The sequence below is a fragment of the Aquarana catesbeiana genome, linkage group LG09 (genome assembly GCF_042186555.1).
Source record: "Aquarana catesbeiana isolate 2022-GZ linkage group LG09, ASM4218655v1, whole genome shotgun sequence".
Classification (NCBI taxonomy): Eukaryota; Metazoa; Chordata; class Amphibia; order Anura; family Ranidae; genus Aquarana; species Aquarana catesbeiana.
Genome location: NC_133332.1, coordinates 307,432,486 through 307,455,667, shown reverse-complemented (window position 1 = coordinate 307,455,667; position 23,182 = coordinate 307,432,486). Strand labels below are relative to the sequence as shown.

At 44.5% G+C, this 23,182-nt stretch overlaps 1 protein-coding gene across 3 annotated transcripts in view; it reads left to right on the top strand.

The window, feature by feature from the left end:
• CLCN5 (chloride voltage-gated channel 5) overlaps positions 1-21,869 on the top strand; it is an 83,818-nt gene extending 61,949 nt beyond the window's left edge. For all 3 annotated transcript variants that reach the window (XM_073600582.1, XM_073600581.1, XM_073600583.1), the window contains 5 exons: positions 1,880-2,422; positions 10,765-10,951; positions 13,689-14,087; positions 15,991-16,207; positions 18,625-21,869. In XM_073600582.1, coding sequence (XP_073456683.1) covers positions 1,880-2,422; positions 10,765-10,951; positions 13,689-14,087; positions 15,991-16,207; positions 18,625-18,715 — 1,437 coding nt within the window. In that variant the 3' untranslated portion in view covers positions 18,716-21,869. The remainder of the gene's footprint in view (positions 1-1,879; positions 2,423-10,764; positions 10,952-13,688; positions 14,088-15,990; positions 16,208-18,624) is intronic.
• Positions 21,870-23,182: the final 1,313 nt, after the last annotated feature.

Below are 23,182 nucleotides of genomic sequence, written 5' to 3'. Positions count from 1 at the left end.
TCAAATATACTAAATTCTTTTGCAGTGTTTTTTTTTTTTTCCTTTCCACAAATTATTTTTTATTTATTTGCAATGTCCCCGTGGACTTGTCATGAAATTTGACTACTCCAGTAGAGTCGGATCCCTAGCGCAGCCCCCTCCTTCCTTGGACGTCATAACTTTATTTTCTTTAGGGAGTATCTAATTACTGACTGTGTTGGCCCAGCTCCTCCACCCCACCCCCTCCCCTCACCTCCCTACATAACCCTTTTATGTAAACAATAAGAACAGCCCTCCTGCGCACAAGTGTGGTGTCCAGATCCAGATGAGTCTTGCTTCAAGTCTGAAAGGAGATCGCCATGCTTTGCTGCCCTCGTAGGACTGGCAATGCCCTGATACCATAGTACAAACGCAAAAAAAAAACAGAGGGTCCCCCAGCCTAGCACATTCCCCTTTAGTAAACCACTTATTGATAAAAAACATAATGGATGTATACTCAGATGACTGTGAATCAAAAACTCATCAGAGTCATCAGACATTGTTGCTGGATCTACTGCACGTGCTCCTAGGCTCTGGAAGACACCACCTGGTTCTATTTGGCTTATGAGTTTCGAAGGGTATCCCCTCTTCATCAGAGACAGGTGAAGCTTACATGTTTCAATTGGTATCCCCTCTTTATCAGAGCCAGGTGAAGCTTACGTATTTCGAGGGGTATCCCCTCTTCATCAGAGCCAGGTGCCCTCTTCATCAGAGCTTATGTGTCCCCTCTTCATCAGAGCTTATGTGTTTTTAGGGGTATCCCCTCTTGTATACTCACAAATGACTGTGAATCACAAACTCCTCCAAATCATCTACTGCATGTGCTCCTAGGCTCAGGAAGACCCCCGCTAGATCTGTTCAGCTTACGAGTTTCAAGGAGTATCCCCTCTTCATCAGAACCAGGTGAAGCTTACGGGTTTCAAAGGGTATCCCCTATTCATCAGAGCCAGGTGAAGCTTGCGTGTTTCAAGGAGTATATCTCCCTTTATCAGAGCCAGGTGAAGCTTACGCGTTTCAAGGGTTTTCCCCCTTGATCAGAGCCAGGTGAAGCTTGCATGTCTTCAGAGGTATCCCCCTTCATCTGAGCCTGGTGAAGCTTACATTTTTTCGAGGGGGTATCCCCTCTTCATCAGAGCCAAGTGAAGCTTATATATTTCGAGGGGTAGCCTCCTTCATCCAAGCCAGATAACGCTTACATGTTTCGAGGGGGCATCCTCTTTTTTCACCAGAGCCAGCTGAAGCTTGCGTGTTGCGAGGGGTATCCCCCCTACATCAGAGACAGGTGAATCGTACATGTTTTCAGGGGTATCCCTCCTTTATCGGAGCCAGATGAAGCTTACGTGTTTCGAGGGGTGTCCCCTATTCATCAGAGCCAGGTGAAGCATGCGTGTTTCGAGGGCATTCTCCCTTCATCAGCCAGTAGAAGCTTACGTCTTTCCAGGTGTATCCTTCATCAGAGCCAGATAAAGCTCTGATGAAGATATCTCTTGAAATGTGTAAACCAGTATAGATTCAGGTGGCATCTTCCCAAGCTAAGGACCACGTGCAGTGGATCAAGCAATATTGCCTTTGATGATTGGTGCCCCCTCTCTCTTTTTTTTGCTTTATATAAACTCTGAGTTTGCTGCCGCTGCTGACATCACATCCAAGATGGTGGTGCACAGCAGCAGTCTCTGGGCTTTTGAATGTGTACAGAAGGGAGGCTTCTACAGGTAAATAATAATATGCCTAAAATACCTTAAATGCTCATATAATGTTAATGGAAGATTGTTATTGATTGAATAGTCTTTCAACAGCATCCCTTTACATGTATGTCCACATTGACTTTACTGTGTTTTTACAGCCCTTATTTTTCTTGTAGGTGAGCTATTATTTTCCCCTGAAGACACTTTGGAGGTCGTTCTTCGCTGCATTGGTAGCAGCTTTCACATTGCGCTCCATCAATCCCTTCGGAAACAGCCGCCTAGTCCTGTTTTATGTGGAGTTTCACACCCCCTGGCATCTGGTTGAACTTGTCCCATTCATCCTCCTTGGGATATTTGGAGGTCTGTGGGGCGCCTTCTTCATCAGGGGGAACATTGCTTGGTGCCGTCGAAGGAAGACCACGAAGCTGGGCCACTATCCGGTGACAGAGGTCTTGGCGGTCACTGCCATCACAGCGGTTTTAGCGTTTCCTAACGAGTACACGCGAACAAGTTCTAGCGAACTGATCTCTGAGCTTTTCAATGACTGCGGGTTGCTGGACTCATCCAAACTTTGCGATTACAGTAATGACTTCAATAGTACGAATGTCGGGAACCTGCCTGACCGCTCAGCTGGTAGCGGAGTCTACACTGCCTTGTGGCAGCTGTCATTAGCATTAATATTTAAGGCCGTCATCACCATCTTCACATTCGGTATCAAGGTAAGGGGTGGGGTGGTATGCCGCTTGTATGAGAATACATTGTGTTCTTTCACCTGTTGCCACCCGTGTAACACATATGTGGGATGGCAGAAGAGTGGGCTTTAACACCCACACCCCACGCATATGCGTTGCTGGGCGGCCAATGTTTCTGTGATGAGTGCTAACAATCAGTATCCAAGGGGACTGGCTCCTGATCATTTGACCACCGTGACAGCCAATTAGTGTTTAGATGATTGACACCCCTTCCTGCCCCCCCCAGGGGTTCAGAACCTTTAACCACTTCCCACCCAGGCTATAGCAAAATGATGGCTGGGCGGGACTCTCGTCGATCCAGGTGGACGTCATATGGATCCTGGATTGCGCTGCACGGCAGCTCGATTTGTCAGCGGTGGACACACCCGATGACTGACAGTTGTACACAATGGATGGGATGAAAGGAAGCCATCCATTGTTTACAACATGTGATTGGATACAGCGGTCACATGGTACCGGCCCGCTGCCGGTACCATGTGACTGCTGTAACCAATCACAATAGGTCACATGTTGTAAACAATGGATGGCTTCCTTTCATCACATCCATTGTGTACAACTGTGTCGCTAGCTGTGATTGTTCACAGTGATCACATGGTACAGACTGGGCCAATCACAGCTAATCGCAACAAAACAAACTGAATGAATCAGTTTCATTCAGTAAAATGCTTGCTTACAGCAAAGTAATTCACCGCTATAAGCAAACATAATGTGTAAAAAATATAATAAAATACTGATCACTTCCCCCAGTCTAGTAAACTGTTGCTTTGGCAACATATTGTTCTTGGCCAAAGTGTGCTGGGAAAAAAAAATAAGATGGATAGATAGATATGAGATCTCGATCTCTCTCTCTCTCTCTCTCTCTCTCTCTCTCTCTCTCTCTCTCTCTCTCTCTCTCTCTCTCTCTCTCTCTCTCTCTCTCTCTCTCTCTCTCTCTCTCTCTCTCTCTCTCTCTCTCTCTCTCTCTCTCTCTCTCTCTCTCTCTCTCTCTCTCTCTCTTATATAAAATTAAAAATTACCAAAAAATATTTATTTTAGTATGTCATATGATGACACTGTACTGGTGACAGTATGTAAAAAAAAAAAAAATCATTTTTTTAAATGCTTCATTTTCCAAAAAAATTATGACAAAAAAATTACAACTTGCCATGCTTCTTACTAAATACCTTGGACTGTCTACTTTCCAAAAAGGATTTGAGGGCTATTTGTACTGTCCTGGCATTTTTGGGCCTCGAGAATTGAGATCGGCTGTCAGTACATCAGGATTGATCGATTTTTCAGATGTATCCCAAAGTTTGTGGACTCTCTAACTTTCCTACAGACTAGATCAGTGATGGCGAACCTTGGCACCCCAGATGTTTTGGAACTACATTTCCCATGAGGCTCATGCACTCTGCATTGTAGTTGAGCATCATGGGAAATGTAGTTCCAAAACATCTGGGAGTGCCAAGGTTCTCCATCACTGGACTAGATTATTTACACTGATTTGAGATATTTTCACCAAAGAAATGTAGCAGAATACATTTTGGCCGAACTTTGTGAAGAAAGTTTATTAATTACCAAATCTATTAATAGTAAAAAGGTCAGGTCTGAGCATGTAGGCCCTTTACAAAACCATCTAGAGTGGGTGACTGGGACAAATTTATTAAATACTTTCTTCAACTCTGTGTATACAATGGAGCATGGGGGGGCGCTCGTGTCCATAATGGGGGTGGTATAAAGGTGGATAAAGCACCTGGACCAGATGGCATCCACCCACGGATCCTAAAAGAATTGAGCTCTGTCATTTCAAGGCCATTGTTTCTAATTTATAAGGAACTTGTCAATGACTGGAATGGTACCAATGGATTGGCGCAGGGCCAATGTGGTGCCCATGTTTAAAAAGGGATCAAATTCTTTACCAAGTAACTATAGACCTGTTAGTTTAACTTCTATAGTGGGGAAGATACTGGAGAGTTTAATAAAAGACCACATAGGTGAGTTCTTGCTGGAAAAAAATATTCTAATAACAGACAACATGGATTCATGAAAGACAGAAGTTGTCAGACAAATCTGATTTCTTTTGATGAGGAGCAAGTAAAACCTTGGACAGAGGGGTGACTGTGGAGGTGATATACTTGGACAGAGGGGTGACTGTGGAGGTGATATAATTGGACAGAGGGGTGACTGTGGAGGTGATATAATTGGACAGAGGGGTGGCTGTGGAGGTTGTATACTTGGACAGAGGGGTAGCTGTGGACGTTATATATTTGGACAGAGGGTTGGCTGTGGACGTTTTATACGTGGACAGAGAGGTGGCTGTGGACTTGGACAGAGGGGTTGCTGTGGAGTTGATATACTTGGACAGAGGGGTGGCTGTGGACGTTATATACTTGGACAGAGGGGTAGCTGTGGACGTTTTATACTTGGACAGAGGGGTGACTGTAGATCTGGTATACTTGGACAGAGGGGTGACTGTAGATCTGGTATACTTGGACAGAGGGGTGACTGGGAACGTTATATACTTGGACAAAGGGGTGGCTGCGGACATTATATACTTTGACAGAGGGGTGACTGGGAACGTTATATACTTGGACAGAGGGGTGACAGTAGATCTGGTATACTTGGACAGAGGGGTGACTGGGAATGTTATATACTTGGACAGAGGGGTGGCTGTGGAGTTGATATACTTGGACAGAGGGGTGGCTGTGGAGTTGATATACTTGGACAGAGGGGTGGCTGTGGAGTTGATATACTTGGACAGAGGGGTGGCTGTGGAGTTGATATACTTGGACAGAGGGGTGACTGTGGATCTGGTATATTTGGACAGAGGGGTGACTGTGGAGGTTATATACTTGGACTAAGGGGTAGCTGTGGACGTTATATACTTGGACAGAGGGGTGACTGGGAACGTTATATACTTGGACAGAGGGATGACAGTAGATCTGGTATACTTGGACAGAGGGGTGGCTGTGTCAACGTTTTATACTTGGACAGAGGGGTGACTGGGAATGTTATATACTTGGACAGAGGGGTGGCTGTGGACATTATATACTTGGACAGAGGGGTGGCTGTGGATGTTTTATACTTGGACAGAGGGGTGACTGGGAACGTTATATACTTGGACAGATGGGTGGCTGTGGAGGTTATATACTTGGACAGAGGGGTGGCTGTGGAGGTTATATACTTGGACAGAGGGGTGGCTGTGGAGGTTATATACTTGGACAGAGGGGTGGCTGTGGAGGTTATATACTTGGACAGAGGGGTGGCTGTGGAGGTTATATACTTGGACAGAGGGGTGACTGTGGACGTTATATACTTGGACAGATGGGTGGCTGTGGACGTTATATACTTGGACAGAGGGGTGACTGTGGATCTGGTATACTTGGGCAGAGGGGTGGCTGTGGACGTTTTACACTTGGACAGAGGGGTGACTGTCAATGTTATATACTTGGACAGAGGGGTGGCTGTCGATGTTATATACTTGGACAGAGGGGTGGCTGTCGATGTTATATACTTGGACAGAGGGGTGGCTGTCGATGTTATATACTTGGACAGAGGGGTGGCTGTCGATGTTATATACTTGGACAGAGGGGTGGCTGTCGATGTTATATACTTGGACAGAGGGGTGGCTGTCGATGTTATATACTTGGACAGAGGGGTGGCTGTGGACGTTATATACTTGGACAGAGGGGTGACTGTCGATGTTATATACTTGGACAGAGGGGTGACTGTGGACGTTATATACTTGGACAGAGGGGTGGCTGTGGAGTTGATATACTTGGACAGAGGGGTGGCTGTGGAGTTGATATGCTTAGACAGAGGGGTGACTGTGGATCTGGTATATTTGGACAGAGGGGTGACTGTGGACGTTATATACTTGGACAGAGGGGTGGCTGTGGACGTTATATACTTGGACAGAGGGGTGGCTGTGGACATTATATACTTGGACAGAGGGGTGGCTGTGTCGACGTTTTATACTTGGACAGAGGGGTGACTGTGGATCTGGTATACTTGGGCAGAGGGGTGACTGGGAACGTTATATACTTGGACAGAGGGGTGGCTGTGGACATTATATACTTGGACTGAGGGGTGGCTGTGGACATTATATACTTGGACAGAGGGGTGGCTGTGGACATTATATACTTGGACAGAGGGGTGGCTGTGGACATTATATACTTGGACAGAGGGGTGGCTGTGGATGTTTTATACTTGGACAGAGGGGTGACTGGGAACGTTATATACTTGGACAGAGGGGTGGCTGTGGAGTTGATATACTTGGACAGAGGGGTGACTGTGGATCTGGTATATTTGGACAGAGGGGTGGCTGTGGACGTTATATACTTGGACAGAGGGGTGGCTGTGGACGTTATATACTTGGACAGATGGGTGGCTGTGGAGGTTATATACTTGGACAGAGGGGTGGCTGTGGACGTTATATACTTGGACAGAGGGGTGACTGTAGTTCTGGTATACTTGGACAGAGGGGTGACTGTAGTTCTGGTATACTTGGACAGAGGGGTGACTGTGGATCTGGTATACTTGGGCAGAGGGGTGGCTGTGGACGTTTTACACTTGGACAGAGGGGTGACTGTCAATGTTATATACTTGGACAGAGGGGTGGCTGTCGATGTTATATACTTGGACAGAGGGGTGGCTGTCGATGTTATATACTTGGACAGAGGGGTGGCTGTCGATGTTATATACTTGGACAGAGGGGTGGCTGTGGACGTTATATACTTGGACAGAGGGGTGGCTGTGGATCTGGTATACTTGGACAGAGGGGTGGCTGGGGACGTGATATATTTTGGATTTTGTAAAAGCGTTTGACACAGTTCCCCACACACGGCTCAGGTGTAAGATAAAGTGTACAGGTCTGGAAAGATCCGTTTGTAAATGTATAGAAAACTGGCTAAAAGACAGAATTCAGAGAGTAGTGGTTAATGACTTTTACTCTGAATGGTCTAAGGTTATATCAGTGGTGTACCCCAAGGTTCACTGCTGGGAAACTTACTTTTTAATATCTTTATAAATGATATAGGGTCTGGGATTAAAAGTAACATTTCAGTCTTTGCAGATGACACCAAGCTATGCATTGGAATAACGTCCTTACAGGATGTCTCCAATTTACAAGCCGACCTCAATGCTCTGTCTAATTGGGCAACTAAGTTTCAAATGAGGTTTAATGTTGAAAAATGTAAAGTTCTGCACTTGGGGGGCTAAGAATATGCATCATACATACTAGGGGGAGTACAACTGGGGGAATCAATGGTGGAGAAGGATCTGGGGGTTTTGGTTCATCATAAGCTCAATAATAACATGCAATGCCAAGCTGCGGTTTCCAAAGCGAGCAAAGTCCTTTCTTGTATTGAGAGGTATGGACTCCAGAGAGAGAGAGAGAGAGATATCATTTTGCCCCCCCTGTACAAATCATGAGTAAGACCTCATCTGGAATATGTAGTTCAGTTTTCGGGGAACTGGAGAAAATGCAGAGAAGGGCAACCAAACTGATAAGAGGCATGGAGGAGCTCAGCTATGAGGAAAGATTAGAGGAACTGAATTTATTCTCTCTTCAGAAGAGGAGATTAAGGGGGGGATATGGTCAACATGTACAAATACATAAGGTGTCCATATAGTGAACTTGGTGTTGAGTTATTCAAGTTAAGGTCATCACAAGGGGGCACTCTTTACGTCTAGAAGAAAAAAGTTTTAATCTTCAAATACCGAAAGGTTTCTTCACAGTAAGAGATGTGGAATAGACTCCCTCCAGAGGTGGTTCTGGCCAGCTCAGTAGATTGCTTTAAATATGTATATGCATAAATATATATATATATATATATATATATATAATATAACTGGATACTAATATTTATAGGTAAAGTTGATCCAGGGAAAATCCGATTGCCTCTCGGGGGATCAAGAAGGAATTTTTTTCCCTGTTGCAGCAAATTGGATCATGCTTTGCTGGGGGTTTTTTGTTTTTTTTATTGGTTGAACTAGATAGACTCATGTCTTTTTTTCAACCTGATCAACTTTGTAAAATTTTATAACAGAAATGATGAAAAACCTTGTTTTTTGGGGGGGGTTTCAAAATTTTCTGTCTTTTTTTTTTTTGTTGGTTATTTAGCAAAAAGATAAACCCCTAGTGGTGATTAAATACCACCAAAAGAAGGCTCTATTTGTGTGAACAAAATTTAAAAAAATTTTATTTGGGTACAGCATTGCATGACCGCGCAATTGTCCTTCAAAGTGCGACATCACTAAAAGCTGGCCTGGGCAGGAAGGGGGTGAAAATGCCCTGTATTGAAGGGGTTAAAGTAGTGATGGCAAACCTCGGCACCCCAGATGTTTTGGAATTACATTTCCCACGATGCTCAACTACACTGCAGACTGCATGGGAAATGTAGTTCCAAAACCTCTGGGGTGCCAAGGTTCTCCATCACTGGGTTAGAGGAACCCTGAACTGAACAGAAAGGTTAATTGGAACCCTCACTAATTAGCATTTAGAGCATATGGACAGGTATTAACCAAATTTGCCCTGGGCCCCCCCCCCCCCTCCTCTAAATCATGTCCCAGCATTATTCTCTTTCTTTTGCCTTGTTCCTGTAGTGATATTTCACATTTATTACTCTCAGGACGGTACATACACTTTCAAAATTGTTTATTTTAAGACATCGAGTATACAATACGGCTGTCCGGCTCCCCTTAAAAAATTTTAAATTCAGCCACTACAAATACTGTAGCGGCTGACTTTTAATAGAAGGACACTTACCTGTCCCAGGGATTCAGCGATGTCCTCACCCGAGCCGATTCTTCAATCGCAGGCGTCAGCGTAGCAAGTAAGGTTAATAGGAAGTGAAGACTTGCGGCTTCACAGCCGGTCTCCTTCTGCACGTGGCCGAACCGTGATGCGCCTTGTGGATGGTCCCGCTGTATTGGGGGACCTGTGATGTTTCCCGGAAGACTGCGGGGGAAAGGGGGACTTCTGGCTCAGATCACCGTGCCAATCCAAGCAGGAAGCGGGTACACGCTCCCCCCCGCCCCCCCAAAAAACTGCCAAATGTGGTAGTGGCAGGGGAGAACTTTTGGGTGGAGCTTCGCTTTAATGCGAATCTTTGCTCTCCTTGACAAGTTGCCACCCTATCCACCCTTCCCCTTCTTTGCACAAATCAGGTAATATTAATGTTGGTCGGAGGTGTGTGCCCCCTCTAAATGCTGGTGATCTTTGGTGAGTGCCCAATAACATTGGTGGTTAGTATTTATTGTACAGTATTTATATAATGCTGATAATTTATGCAGGGCTTTACATACTGAACATTCACATCAGTTCCTCCCCTCGTGGTACTTACAATCTAAGGTCCCCAACTCCCATTCAAACATACTTGGAGCCAGGTTAGACACGAATCATGTGACCTACCAGCATGTCTTAGGAGTGAGGGGGTAAACCGGAGTACCCAGAAGAAACTCACACAAAACTGTCAGGATTCAGTGGTAGTGAGCCCTTGTAGAACGCCAACCCGGGGGTTCTCCAGGGTGCAGAGTCTTAAGCCCCAGCCTGCTTCTTCACCGGGTCTCCTGATGGTGGTTGAACCCATGACCCTAATGCTGATAGGTAGAAATGCTAACCTCAAAGCCAATGTGTAGCCCAGTAAGCCCCCTTCCTGCTCAGTGTGCCCCCTTTGTTGTTAGTGGGAGCAGTGTTACTTGCACTGAAGGATTGGCGGTGAAGCGAACTGCAGCAGATGTGTAAGGGGAAGAATTATTGACATTTTATTGTTTTTATTTGTCATCAATGTGGCTGGTTCACAACAATCACAAGGTACAGAGCTGCTCTAAAAGGCTCTTTACAGTTTACCTCTCTAATAAAAATGCTATCACAGGTATAGCGTACTCATCTGCCACACGCACAAGTTCTAATTAGAGTGCCATTTATAAATGGCGTTCCAGTAGAAAAGCGCCCAACTACCCGCTAGAACTGAGCAAGACACTTGGATAAGCTATAAAATATCTTCCTAATTTCAGATCAAGTCTAGTTGAATTTGACCAGCTACTACTAGTTATTGTCTTCTGACTGCTGTCAGTGCTCAGAGAAGTGTAATAGCTCCCTATACTTAATGACATTGTAAAGCTCTCCTCCTTCCCCTCTCTCCATAGAACTGTACTGGTGGTTTATTCTATTACTTACCGCAGGTATCTGTTCTGGTGGTAAGGGGTCATTTGTTGACTAGACTGAAGCTTTCTACTAGCGGTGATCAGATGAACCTGCTTTGTGTTCTCTTTAGAACTGTTTGTAAAATGATATGGGGTTACATCATCGATTTCTTTGTATGTAGGTGCCTTCAGGTCTCTTCATCCCGAGTATGGCTGTAGGGGCCATAATGGGAAGAATCATGGGGGTCAGTATGGAGCAGCTGGCGTTCCACCACCGTGATTGGTTCCTCTTCAAGGGATGGTGTAGCCAAGGAGCCGACTGCATTACTCCGGGACTATACGCCATGGTGGGAGCAGCTGCTTGCCTAGGTAAGTACTGTTCTTTCCCTATTGGTCCTACTGGGAGTGTTGCAAAGAGTATTAACTGGTTGTAAGTTTGTTTTGCCACCAAATTTAAAGGAAGAAGCATCATAAAACTTCTGCAGGTATGTAAGGTAGGTTCAAGAAGGCTGCAGATATGGCCATTCTGGTAGGCACTTCTTCATAGTACTGAATCTTGCCCCCCACCCCTTCTTGCCTTCTGCACATTCCCAATGGTTAGCCTATCATAGTGTGCCTATTGGAATGCAAGTGGGGGACGTGGCAGCAAGCTCTGGCACTACCTGGAAGTCTCAGATCTATGCCCCTCAGAACAGAGCTGAGTCTCTGCTGGGAGTTTGGAGTAGGATGAGCTGAGCTGCTGGGAGTTGGGAGTAGGATGAGCTGAGCTGCTGGGAATGGGGAGCAGGGTGAGCTGAGCTACTGAGTCGCTGCTGGCAATGGGGAGCAGGGTGAGCTGAGCTGCTGAGGTGCTGCTGGGAATGGGGAGCAGGGTGAGCTGAGCTGCTGAGTCGCTGCTGGGAATAGGAAGCAGGGTGAGCTGAGCTGCTGAGGCGCTGCTGGGAATGGGGAGCAGGGTGAGCTGAGCTACTGAGTCGCTGCTGGGAATGGGGAGCAGGGTGAGCTGAGCTGCTGAGTCGCTGCTGGGAATGGGGAGCAGGGAGAACTGAGATGCTGAGTCGCTGCATGGAATGGGGAGCAGGGTGAGCTGAGCTGCTGAGTCGCTGCTGGAAATGGGGAGAAGGGTGAGCTGAGCTGCTGAGTCGCTGCTGGAAATGGGGAGCAGGGTGAGCTGAGCTGCTGAGTCGCTGCTGGGAATGGGGTGCAGGGTGAGCTGAGCTGCTGAGTCGCTGCTGGAAATGGGGAGCAGGGTGAGCTGAGCCGCTGAGTCGCTGCTGGGAATGAGGTGCAGGGTGAACTGAGCTGCTGAGTCGCTGCTGGAAATTGGGAGCAGGGTGAGCTGAGCTGCTGAGTCGCTGCTGGGAATGGGGTGCAGGGTGAGCTGAGCTGCTGGAAATGGGGAGCAGGGTGAGCTGAGCTGCTGAGTCACTGCTGGGAATGGGGTGCAGGGTGAGCTGAGCTGCTGAGTCGCTGCTGGAAATGGGGAGCAGGGTGAGCTGAGCTGCTGAGTCGCTGCTGGGAATGGGGTGCAGGGTGAACTGAGCTGCTGAGTCGCTGCTGGGAATGGGGAGCAGGGTGAGCTGAGTCGCTGCTGGGAATGGGGAGCAGGGTGAGCTGAGTCGCTGCATGGAATGGGGAGCAGGGTGAGCTGAGCTGCTGAGTCGCTCAGGGTGAAGCAGTGGCAGTTGAGAATGAATTGCTCCACAATGCCTGCAACTGCAGAAGTCAGGGAGGACTTGTTTTAAAGGTCATTTTGACCAGAGCTTCACTTAAGTGGTCAACCTATTCTTTATAGTGAATCTTTACCCTCTTTAAAATGTTCTAAAGCCTTAAAAGAGAAGTATGGGTTGTTGTTTTTTTGTAGATTCATACTTACCTAGGTGGATGCAGCATCAGACCATCAGATTCTGCATCTGTCCCCCGCCACCTCTTCACTGAGAACCGAGCCATCGAACATCGCTGATAGCTTGGTTCTTTCACCTCCCAGAGCGGAGAGCTGCTGCCTGTCAGTAAGCATCTTTCCTGCTCTGCTCCTCCACGCTCATTGGAGTGCTGAGCTGTGGAGAGGCGGGGATCGACCAATCAGTCCAGGCACCTGGCGGATCCAGACTCCCAGAGTCAGGATGACGCGGTGCTTGGACTGATTCCATTGATGTCAGCAGAGAGCGGACTTCAGTCCACTCTCTGCTGACAAACGGGTCACAGGAGTGCAAAACGAATTGCACTCCTGTGACCCATAGGAGAAGCCCAGCCAACTGAGCTCAGGCTGGACTTCTCCATTAAGGTTTTTTACCTTAATGCAATCTAAGCATAAGGGGGGAAAAACCTTCTCTGCAGCTCACCCCCCCTTTTCTTATCTGAGCCCGATCCGATGTAGTGATGTACACTACAACAAATCTCCAGCCGCTGTCTTCCTCCTCACTTGGGCAGCATGTTAGTTCTGTCAATCAAATGCTGTGACACCGGATCCGGGGGCGGGGCCAAGTCACACTTTCTTGTGTCGATGGAGGCATCAACGGGACTTGGGAGGCAGAATGCAACGGTGCCTCAATGGAAAGTAGCTTTCCATGGGGGCACCTGCCGAAAAAGGTGGGGCCTGGAGCACTGGCAGGGGAACCTTTTGGAGAAGAGAATTGGGGCTGCTCTGTGCAAAAGAGTGAATTGGATATACACGTCACGTCATTCAGGAAAGGAGAAGGGGTGGGTCTATCAATGCATCTTTGGGAGGCCTGCCCACTGAACCCAGAAGAGACGGCTTGATGACGTCAGAAAGAACATGGCGATGCGGAACAGGGTGGTGGCAGGGCATGAGAGGATCTCAGCGGGACAACACTGGATCTGCTTCATGGGTGAGTATCTAAAATGTGCATGGGGGTAGAATTAAAAAAAAAAAAGTTGAAGTCCACTGACGCCTAGGAATCACATTTTTTGCCATGTTGATTTGTAGGGAAGCGTGGACTCAGTAGAACTATTTTGCCAATGTTTGTGTGTTTAAGTTCCAAAAGTTCCTCCAGGGAACCTTTTTTCTTTGCTGCTTTTTATTTATTTATATGAATATTTGTGATAGAAGCTTCTAACATTCAACTTCTACTTTTATCCATTGCAGGAGGAGCCACACGCATGACCGTCTCCCTCGTAGTAATCATGTTTGAATTAACCGGTGGACTGGAATACATTGTGCCTTTAATGGCTGCAGCCATGACTAGTAAATGGGTAGCAGATGCCTTGGGAAGAGAAAGTATTTACGATGCCCACATCCATTTGAACGGGTATCCTTTTCTGGAAGCCAAAGAAGAATTTAGCCATAAGACATTAGCCATGGATGTCATGCGTCCAAGGCGTAACGACCCGTCTCTGACAGTCATCACTCAGGACAGTATGACGGTGGCCGATATCGAGGCGGCTGTCAACGAAACGACATACAGCGGCTTTCCCGTTGTGGTTTCCCGAGAGTCTCAAAGGCTTATGGGCTTTGTGTTAAGACGAGATCTAATCATCTCCATTGGTAAGTCGCTGGTTTTCATTAGGGTTTTAAATTCAGTGGGCAGTATTACTACTTTTTTTAATGTTTAAAATATGTACAGTGCCTTGAAAAAGTATTCATACCCCTTGAAATTTTCCATATTTTGTCATTTAAAAACCAAAAACATAAATGTATTTTATTGGGATTTTATGTGATAGACCAACACAAAGTGGCACATAATTGTGAAGTGGAAGGAAAATGATAAATGGTTTTCAAATTTGTTTACAAATAAATATGTGAAAAGTGTGGGGGGTGCATTTGTATGGCGCCCCCTGAGTCAATACTTTGTAGAATCCCCTTTCACTGTTACAGCTGCAAGTCTTTTTGGGGATGTCTCTACCAGCTTTGCACATCTAGAGAGGGACATTTTTGCCCATTCTTCTTTGCAAAATATCTCAAGCTCTGTCAGATTGGATGGAGAGCGTCTGTGAACAGCAATTTTCAAGTCTTGCCACAGATTCTCAATTGGATTTAGATCTGGACTTTGACTGGGCCATTCTAACACATGAATATGCTTTGATCCAAACCATTCCATTGTAGATCTGGCTGTATGTTTCGGGTCGTTGTCCTGCTGGAAGGTGAACCTCCGCCCCAGTCTCAAGTCTTTTGCAGACTCTAACAGGTTTTCTTCTAAGATTGCCCTGTATTTGGCTCCATCCATCTTCCCATCAACTCTGACCAGCTTCCCTGTCCCTGCTGAAGAAAAGCATCCCCACAACATGCTGCCACCACCATGTTTCACGGTGGGGATGGTGTGTTCAGGGTGATGTGCAGTGTTAGTTTTCCGCCACACATAGCGTTTTGATTTTAGGCCAAAAAGTTTAATTTTGGTTTCATCTGACCAGATCACCTTCTTCTACGTGTTTGTTGTGTCCACCACATAGCTTTTGGCAAACTGCAAACAGGACTTCTTATCACTTTCTTTCAACAATGTCTTTCTTCTTGCCACTCTTCCATAAAGGTCAGATTTGTGGAGTACAGGACTAATAGTTGTCCTGTGGACAGATTCTCCCACCTGAGCTGTGGATCTCTGCAGCTCCAGAGTTACCATGGACCTCTTGGCTCTTCTCTGATTAATGCTCTCCTTGCCCGGCCTGTCAGTTTAGGTGGACGGCCATGTTTTGGTAGGTTTGCGGTTGTGCCATACTCTCTCCATTTTCGGATGATGGATTGAACAGAGCTCCGTGAGATGTTCAAAGCTTGAGATATTTTTTTATAACCTAACCCTGCTTTATACTTCTCCACAACTTTATCCCTGACCTGTCTGGTGTGTTCCTTGGCCTTCATGATGTTTGTTCACTTTCTTCTTTAACAAACCTCTGAGGGCTTCCCAGAACAGCTGTATTTATACTGAGATTAAATTATACATAGGTGGACTCTATTTACTAATTAGGTGACTTCTGAAGGCAATTGGTTCCACTAGATTCTAGTTAGGGGTATCAGAGTAAAGGGGGCTGAATACAAATGCATGCCACACTTTTCACATATTTATTTGTAAAAAATGTTGAAAACCATTTATCATTTTCCTTCCACTTCACAATTATGAGCCACTTTGTGTTGGTCTATCACATAAAATCCCAATAAAATTCATTTTACGTTTTTGGTTGTAACATGACAAAATGTGGAAAATGTCAAGGGGTATGAATACTTTTTCAAGGCACTATATAAGGGAGCTGTTTTACCTGCCAAAGAATTTATGTCCATCCAGGCTTGAGATTTACAGCTGCAGCTTTTGATGCATATTGCGAGAAGCTAACAGTGTGCAGTGAATTCAGAGTAACTTCAGTACAGGAAAGGAGCCTCTACAACTGGGCAAGACTGAAGGGGAAGTTCACAGTCAGCACAGACAAGTCTAATGTAAAATGTTCCTTCTTTTACTTCGCAGAGAGTGCCAGGAAGAAACAAGAAGGAATAGTGAGTACGTCGCGGATATACTTCACTGAACACACCCCTCCCCAACCCCCCACGTCACCCCCTAGCCTAAAACTCCGTGCCATTATGGACCTCAGTCCTTTCACCATCACTGACCAGACGCCAATGGAAATCGTGGTGGACATTTTCCGCAAGTTGGGATTGCGTCAGTGTCTGGTGACGCATAATGGGTGAGTTATGTCATAGTAATGGGCGAGTTATGTCATAGTAATGGGTGAGTTATGTCATAGTAGGAATAGCCCAACCCCCTTTTATTTTTTAGGGAATATTATATCCTCTGTCCTTTTACCCACTTGCCATAGACAAATGACATCCTGGTCGGGAAGTGGAATATCTTTGTTATGGCTGCAGCAACGTTTTTTTTTAAAGCAAGTTAAAAAAAAATGTTTATTTGATCTTTTGCTAAAAAGTAGAGAGATTTGAGGTCTTATAGACCCCAGATCTCTCCATAAAGAGGACCTGTCATGCTGTATTGCTATCGCAAATGACGTTTATTTCTTGAAAGTATTTTTGGACAGGTTCTAGTGACAGAATATTGCGTCCACATCCCTGATGTGAAGTAAGTAAAAAAAGAGGAATATTGAGAGGAAGCAGATCAAAATCTGTCCCTCCAAAAACGATTGGGATTTTTAAGGATGCATATTTCTGTCATGAGGAAAAAGCACAACCACAAAGGATAAGTCAAAAAATATATATTATTTATTACAAAATATACAATTTAAAACAGTCTTAGTCATGAAACAAATGACCAAGATAATACTCCTTTTCAAAGAGCTTGAACAGATGCTTGTGTGTATTGGGTAGCCGACGCGTTTCACAGTCTAGATTACTGCTTCTTTGGGGCTGTTCCCCGTGAATCTGCATAGTCCAAGTTACAGAAAAATATAACATTAGTATCAAAAAAGTATAAACAATAATTTTACAGAAGTATATTTTTCATGGTGAGCACCGTAATGAAAAATATTACAGGCATACCCTACTTTTAAGTACACAATGGGCTTTATTTACTAAAGTTGGAAAGTGCAAATTCAGGCTCACTTCTGCATAGAAACCAATAAGCTTCTAACCTCAGCTTGTTCAATTAAGCTTTGGTAATAAAACCTGGAAGCTCATTGGTTTCTATGCAGAAGTGAGCCTGATTTTGCACTTTCCAGCTTTAGTAAATAAACCCCATTGTGTACTTAAAAGTGGGGTATGCCTGTATTATACTTCTGTAAAATTATTGTGTATACTTTTTTGATACTAATGTCATATTTTTCTGTAACTTGGACTATGCAGATGCATGGGGAACAGCCCCGAAGAAGCAGTAATCTACACTGCGAAACGCGTCGGATACCCAATACACACAAGCATCTGTTGAAGCTCTTTGAAAATGAGTATTATCTTGGTCATTTGTTTCATGACTAAGACTGTTTTAAATTGTATATTTTGTAATAAATGATATATATTTTTTGACTTATCCTTTGTGGTTGTGCTTACCTCAGGACAGAAATATGCATCCTTAAAAATCCCAATCGTTTTTGAGGGACAGATTTTGATCTGCTTCCTCTCAATATTCCTGATGTATATTTTATGTGAAAGCAATAAAAGTGCTAAAAAAAAAAATCAATGAAATTAAACGGACAGTGTAAAAATAAAAGATGGAATAAAATAATAAGAAGAAAAAAGCCTCCATGCTCGCGTGCGGTGGTGAACGCATACGTAAGTCGCGCCCACATATGTAAACGGTGTTCAAGCCACACATGTGAGGTATCGCCGCAAACATTAGAGGGAGAGCAATAATTCTAACACTGGACCTCCTCTGTAACACTAAACGGGTAACCTGTAGAAATTTTGAAAGCGATGCCCATGGAGATTTTTTTAAGTACCGTCATTTGGCACCATTCCACGAGTGGGCGCAATTTTAAAGCGTGACATGTTGGGTATCTATTTACTCGGAGTAACATCATCTTTCATATTTTACAAATTGCTTTTTATATTGTGTGGTTTTTTTTTTTTTGTTTTTTTTATTCATTTAAATGTATTTTTTCCTAAAAAATTGTGTTTGAAAAAATCGTTGCACAAATATCAGTAATATAATATAATATAATATATAATATAATATAATATAATAAATTATAATATAATATATAATATAATATGTGATTTTCTAGTAAAAAACACAGATTTTTACATATATGAGAGAAGTGTCAGAATTGGCCCGGTAGGCAATGCTGTCTGTGTCCCATTAGGGAGATTTCATTTGGATGGAACTCTAATTTTATACACCTTTTTTTTTTTTTTTTTTTTTTTTTTTTTTTTTTTTTTTTTTTTAGTTAGGGGTATCGGAGTAAAGGGGGGCTGAATATAAATGCACACACCACACTTTTCACATATTTGTAAAAAATTTAGAAAACCATTCATCATTTTCCTTCCACTTCACAATTATGTGCCACTTTGTGTTGGTCCATCACGTAAAATCCCAATAAAATACATTTACGATTTTTTGGTTGTAACATGACAAAACGTGGGAAATTTCATGGGGTATGAATACTTTTTCAAGGCACTGTACGCGGATTTTAACTGGCCTTTTTGATTTCTATTCCAGGAGACTGCTGGGAATTATCACAAAGAAGGACGTCCTGAAGCATATAGCACAGATGGCCAACCAAGATCCAGACTCTATATTGTTCAACTAAACCCGCATCCTCATGTAACATGAACTTTTGGATCCTGTGAAGCCATACTCAGTATCACTTTATGGTGTTTTTGACACCTTCATATTACTGTGAAGAGAAGTGCCTCGCTTCATGCCACCGAAGCCTCCCCCCCACCCCGGCATTGTATTTTCTCAGATCTGCCCAAGCGACATGGAGTTGAAGGCCACTTTCACACGTCCCTTGTCTGCAGCAAACGACCCGTGTGTGTCTTACCTTGGAGTCTTCATATAACCTTTTGATTTTGGTGGAGATGCCTATCTAACAACAACGGGAGGAGCGAGGATAAAAACCATATAAAGGAAAGGCTATGGGTGGCCATGCACCTTTAATAGGAAAAAATAATAAATTATATATTTAAATTGATATATTTTCCTGTCTTAAAAAAGGTCAACCATTACCACTGTATGCAGCAAAGGAGGACTCTGTTAGAGACGAAATTTTATTTTTTTTTCTGTGCCAAGAATTGGATTTAAAGCCCAAATGAATCCAGGTAAATCTATTGCAGGTGTGCAAAGTCTGAAAGTGACCTTAGAAAGCAGCCACAGCTTGAGTAGAAAAGCCTGTCCCCCTGTCAGCATGGTGTAGAGAAGGACACTTGGGGGGGTTAATTTACTACAATCAGCTTCTAACTTCAGTTTTGTCCAATTAGGATTTGACATAAAAAAAAAAAAAAAAAAAAGGAAAGCAATTGGTTTCTATGCAGAGCTGCACCAGATTTTCCACTCTCCATTTTAAGTAAATCAACCCCCATAGTGTATATATGGAAAGAGTGGTATCCCTGAAGAGGTCTGATCTACCCCCCCCTGCTGAGTCAGAGCTTACCCTGTTTCCCCGAAAATAAGACCTAGCGTAATTGTCAGTGATGGCTGCAATATAAGCCCTACCCCCAAATAAGCCCTACCCTGTTTCCCCGAAAATAAGCCCTACCCTGAAAATAAGACCTACAAGGACTTTAACTAAGGCTTATTTGGGGGGTAGGGCTTATATTGCAGCCATCACCGACAATCACACTAGGTCCTATTTTCGGAGAAACAGGGTAGAGTTCTTCAATCAGTCAAGGTCATGTTCCCTGCTGATTGGAAAGCTCCAGCTGTGTCTAACCTTTGCAGAGAGACCACTGCCTCCCCACAGAGAGTCCCTAGCTGCAGCATGTTGGTTCACTTTAGAAAGCAGCCACAGCCCACCTCGAAAGGCCTGTCCCCTGCAAACATGCTCCAAAGAAGGACCCTTTTTCTCTGTGTAGAAGCAGCAGTCTCTCTGCAAAGGCTAGACACGCTCCATGCTGAGTCACAGCCGGAACTTGACAATCAGCAGGGAGCTTGACCTTTTGCAGAACAGCGAGATCTAGAAATGACCTACCCTGTTTCCCCGAAAATAAGACCTACCCTGAAAATAAGACCTACAAGGACTTTATATAGGGCTTATTTGGGGGGTAAGGCTTATATTGCAGCCCTCACCGACAATCACGCTAGGACTTGTTTTCGGGGAAACAGGGTAGCAAGGGGGTATAGCAGACCTCTGCAGAGAAACGACTGCTTCTGTATATACACCAAGCTCGGACATGCCCAGAGGTTTTTTTCTCACTAAATGGGTGCAGGAACTCAACCATGACACCCTCCCCCCCACATATTACACACACCCTCCAAACTGCATTAAATAGCCGGTGTGGTCAAATTTCACTAACAGTGGAAGCAGTAAATACCAGGACTACAGAATGCAGAATTCAGGGGTGCACTACACACAGAATGCAAAGTTCAGACTTCTTCCACAGCAGCTTACCTCTGCATCTCCTATCCAGATCTCATTTTCACCCTTCTTCAGCTCTGACTTCTGCATGCAACCTCCCGTCCACTGCCCCATCTTCTCCTTCCCTCCTTAAAAGCACCACCATCTTCTACATATCTTACTTGTGTTACTGTATTAAGCTAAAGAACCCAGCTGGCTCTAGAACCTCCCCACACACTGTACACGGATCTTCCTCTCTCACTTGCAGGTAGATCATCCAGTGGGGGGTATCGGGATCTGCACTGCACCCCGGGCACCAGCATCTCCCTTGTCCCCATCCTGTGCTCAGTGAGAGCTGCCCATCAGATCTGTGGGGGCCGTTAGGAGACAAGCTGTCACTTGTAAACATAGAAGCCGGACTTCTGTGTTTACAAGTGATAGTGGTGAGCAGAGGGCCTGAGCCAGAGGTGGTGGAACTGAGTTCCACCAAGTTCCAGTTGAAAAAAAGCACCGGACATGCCCCATGCTGAGTCACAGCTGGAACTCGCCAATCAGCATGGAGCATAACCTTTGCAGAATGGAGAGATCTAGCAATCACCCAGCAAGGGGGTATATCAGACCTCTGCAGAGAAACGACTGCTTCTGTATATACACCAAGGTCATATACACCCCATGCTGAGTAACAGCGGGAACAACTCCCCAATCAGTAGGGAGCATGGCTGTTAGGGAATGTTGAGATCTAGCTCAGACCCAGAGGTGGGGGTATATCAGACCTCTGCCGAGATACCACTGCTTTTTTATATACACCAAAGATCCTTCCTTCTCTACAGCATGCTGGCAGGGAACAGGCTTTTTTCCTCAGGCTGTTGCTAGAGAACCAATTGTAAGACTTTGAACACCTTTTGTTTTGATGGACCTGGAAAGTATTTAGCTGATTTAGAGTGAACATTTTATTTGGGCTTTAAATGCTAGTACACTATACCACTTACTCAGCCTTATTTTTACTGGTCTCTCCTACGGTGCAGCATCTTTAAATGAAATATTGGATGTATAAATCAGTATGTATTACAGTTTGATTTGCGCATGCACTGGGTGAAGTTCTGCACCGGAGGAATTTGTATCATTAGTAATTATGGAAAGCTTTGATATGCACACTTTAAAATGATTCCACATGTGGTGGCTAGCTTCATTCTGTGTATTTTTTCTTTTTTTTTTTTTACCTTTAGGTGACTCTGTATTTAAAATTGCGACTTCCTTTCTAATTACATATGGTCCCGAATTATGGAAGTGGATTATAAGTTCCATTAACCTTACTGGGAAATAAACATTGACCTTTTTCATAATCCTTATGAATTCTTCTTTAAGCAATCCAACTTTGAGTTGCCAAATAAAGACTTTGCGGAGTGTCCTGTTGGTGTGAATAGTATCTTGCATGAGAAAAAAAAAATTGGATGTAGGATGCAACACACACAATGTCCAAATGCTTGTGGACACCTGACCATCACACAAATGTAAGATTGTTGAACACTACATTCTAAAACCATGAGCCTCTTTGCTGTAACAGCCTCCACTCTTCTGGGAAGGCTTTCCACAAGATTTAAGAGTGTGTCTTTGGTCATTTGTACCTTGTGAGGTCATGTACTGATGTTAGATGAGAAGACCTGGCTCCCAATTGGTGTTCTAGTTCTTTCCAAAGGTGTTTATTAGGGTTGAGGTCAGGGCGCTGTGTAGACCAGCATTTCTCAACCGGGGTTCCGCCTAAGGTTGCTAGGGGTTCCTGGAGCAGTGAGCAATGATGGATTGATCTCCCACCTACACGGAACATCAATGCAAGGTGCAAGGGGACAATTTTCCACTAACCACAAATGTCACTTCCACAATGACCACTAATGTTAGAGGATACCTGACTTAGCTCACAATAAAAATTTCAATTCATCCCAAAGGAGTTCAATAGAGTTGAGGTCAGGTACCCAATGTTGGGTGAGCAGACCTGATCCCAGAGGTGTTCAGTAGGGTTGAGGTAAGCTACTGATGTTAATTTAGAAGACCTAATCCCAAAAGGTGTTCAGTAGGGTTGAGGTCAAGTACTAATGTTTGAATGAGAAGACCTAATCCCAAAAGGTGTTCAGTAGGGTTGAGGTCAGGTACTAATGTTGAATATGAAGACCTGGTCCCAAAAGGTGTTCAGTAGGGTTGAGGTCAGGTACTAATGTTGGATGAGAAGAGCTGATCCCAAAGGTGTTCAGTAGGGTTGAGGTCAGGTACTGATGTTGAATGAGAAGACCTAATCCCCAAAGGTGTTCAGTAGGGTTGAGGTCAGGTACCCAATGTTGGGTGAGCAGACCTGATCCCAGAGGTGTTCAGTAGGGTTGAGGTCAGGTGTTGATGTTGGATGATGTCAAACAAACACTCTTGCGCATTAGTGTGATGACCGGGTGATCTATGACTCAAGGGATAGTGTCTCTGGCCTTGCTGCCCTCCAGGATAGGGGGTATCCTAGTAGTCACAAAAAAGATAAAAAGAAGAGGGCGCACCAGCTTTGTGCATTATCTTAAGATAATTTAGTGATATAAACAATTCACAAACATGTGGAAAGTGATTGCGGATAGCAAGGGGAAAGACATCAGGACCACTGCTGGCTGATGCGTTTCGAAGGAGTACCTTCTTCTTCCTCAGAGCTTGATGTTGGATGAGAAGACCTGATCCCAAAGAGGTCAGGTA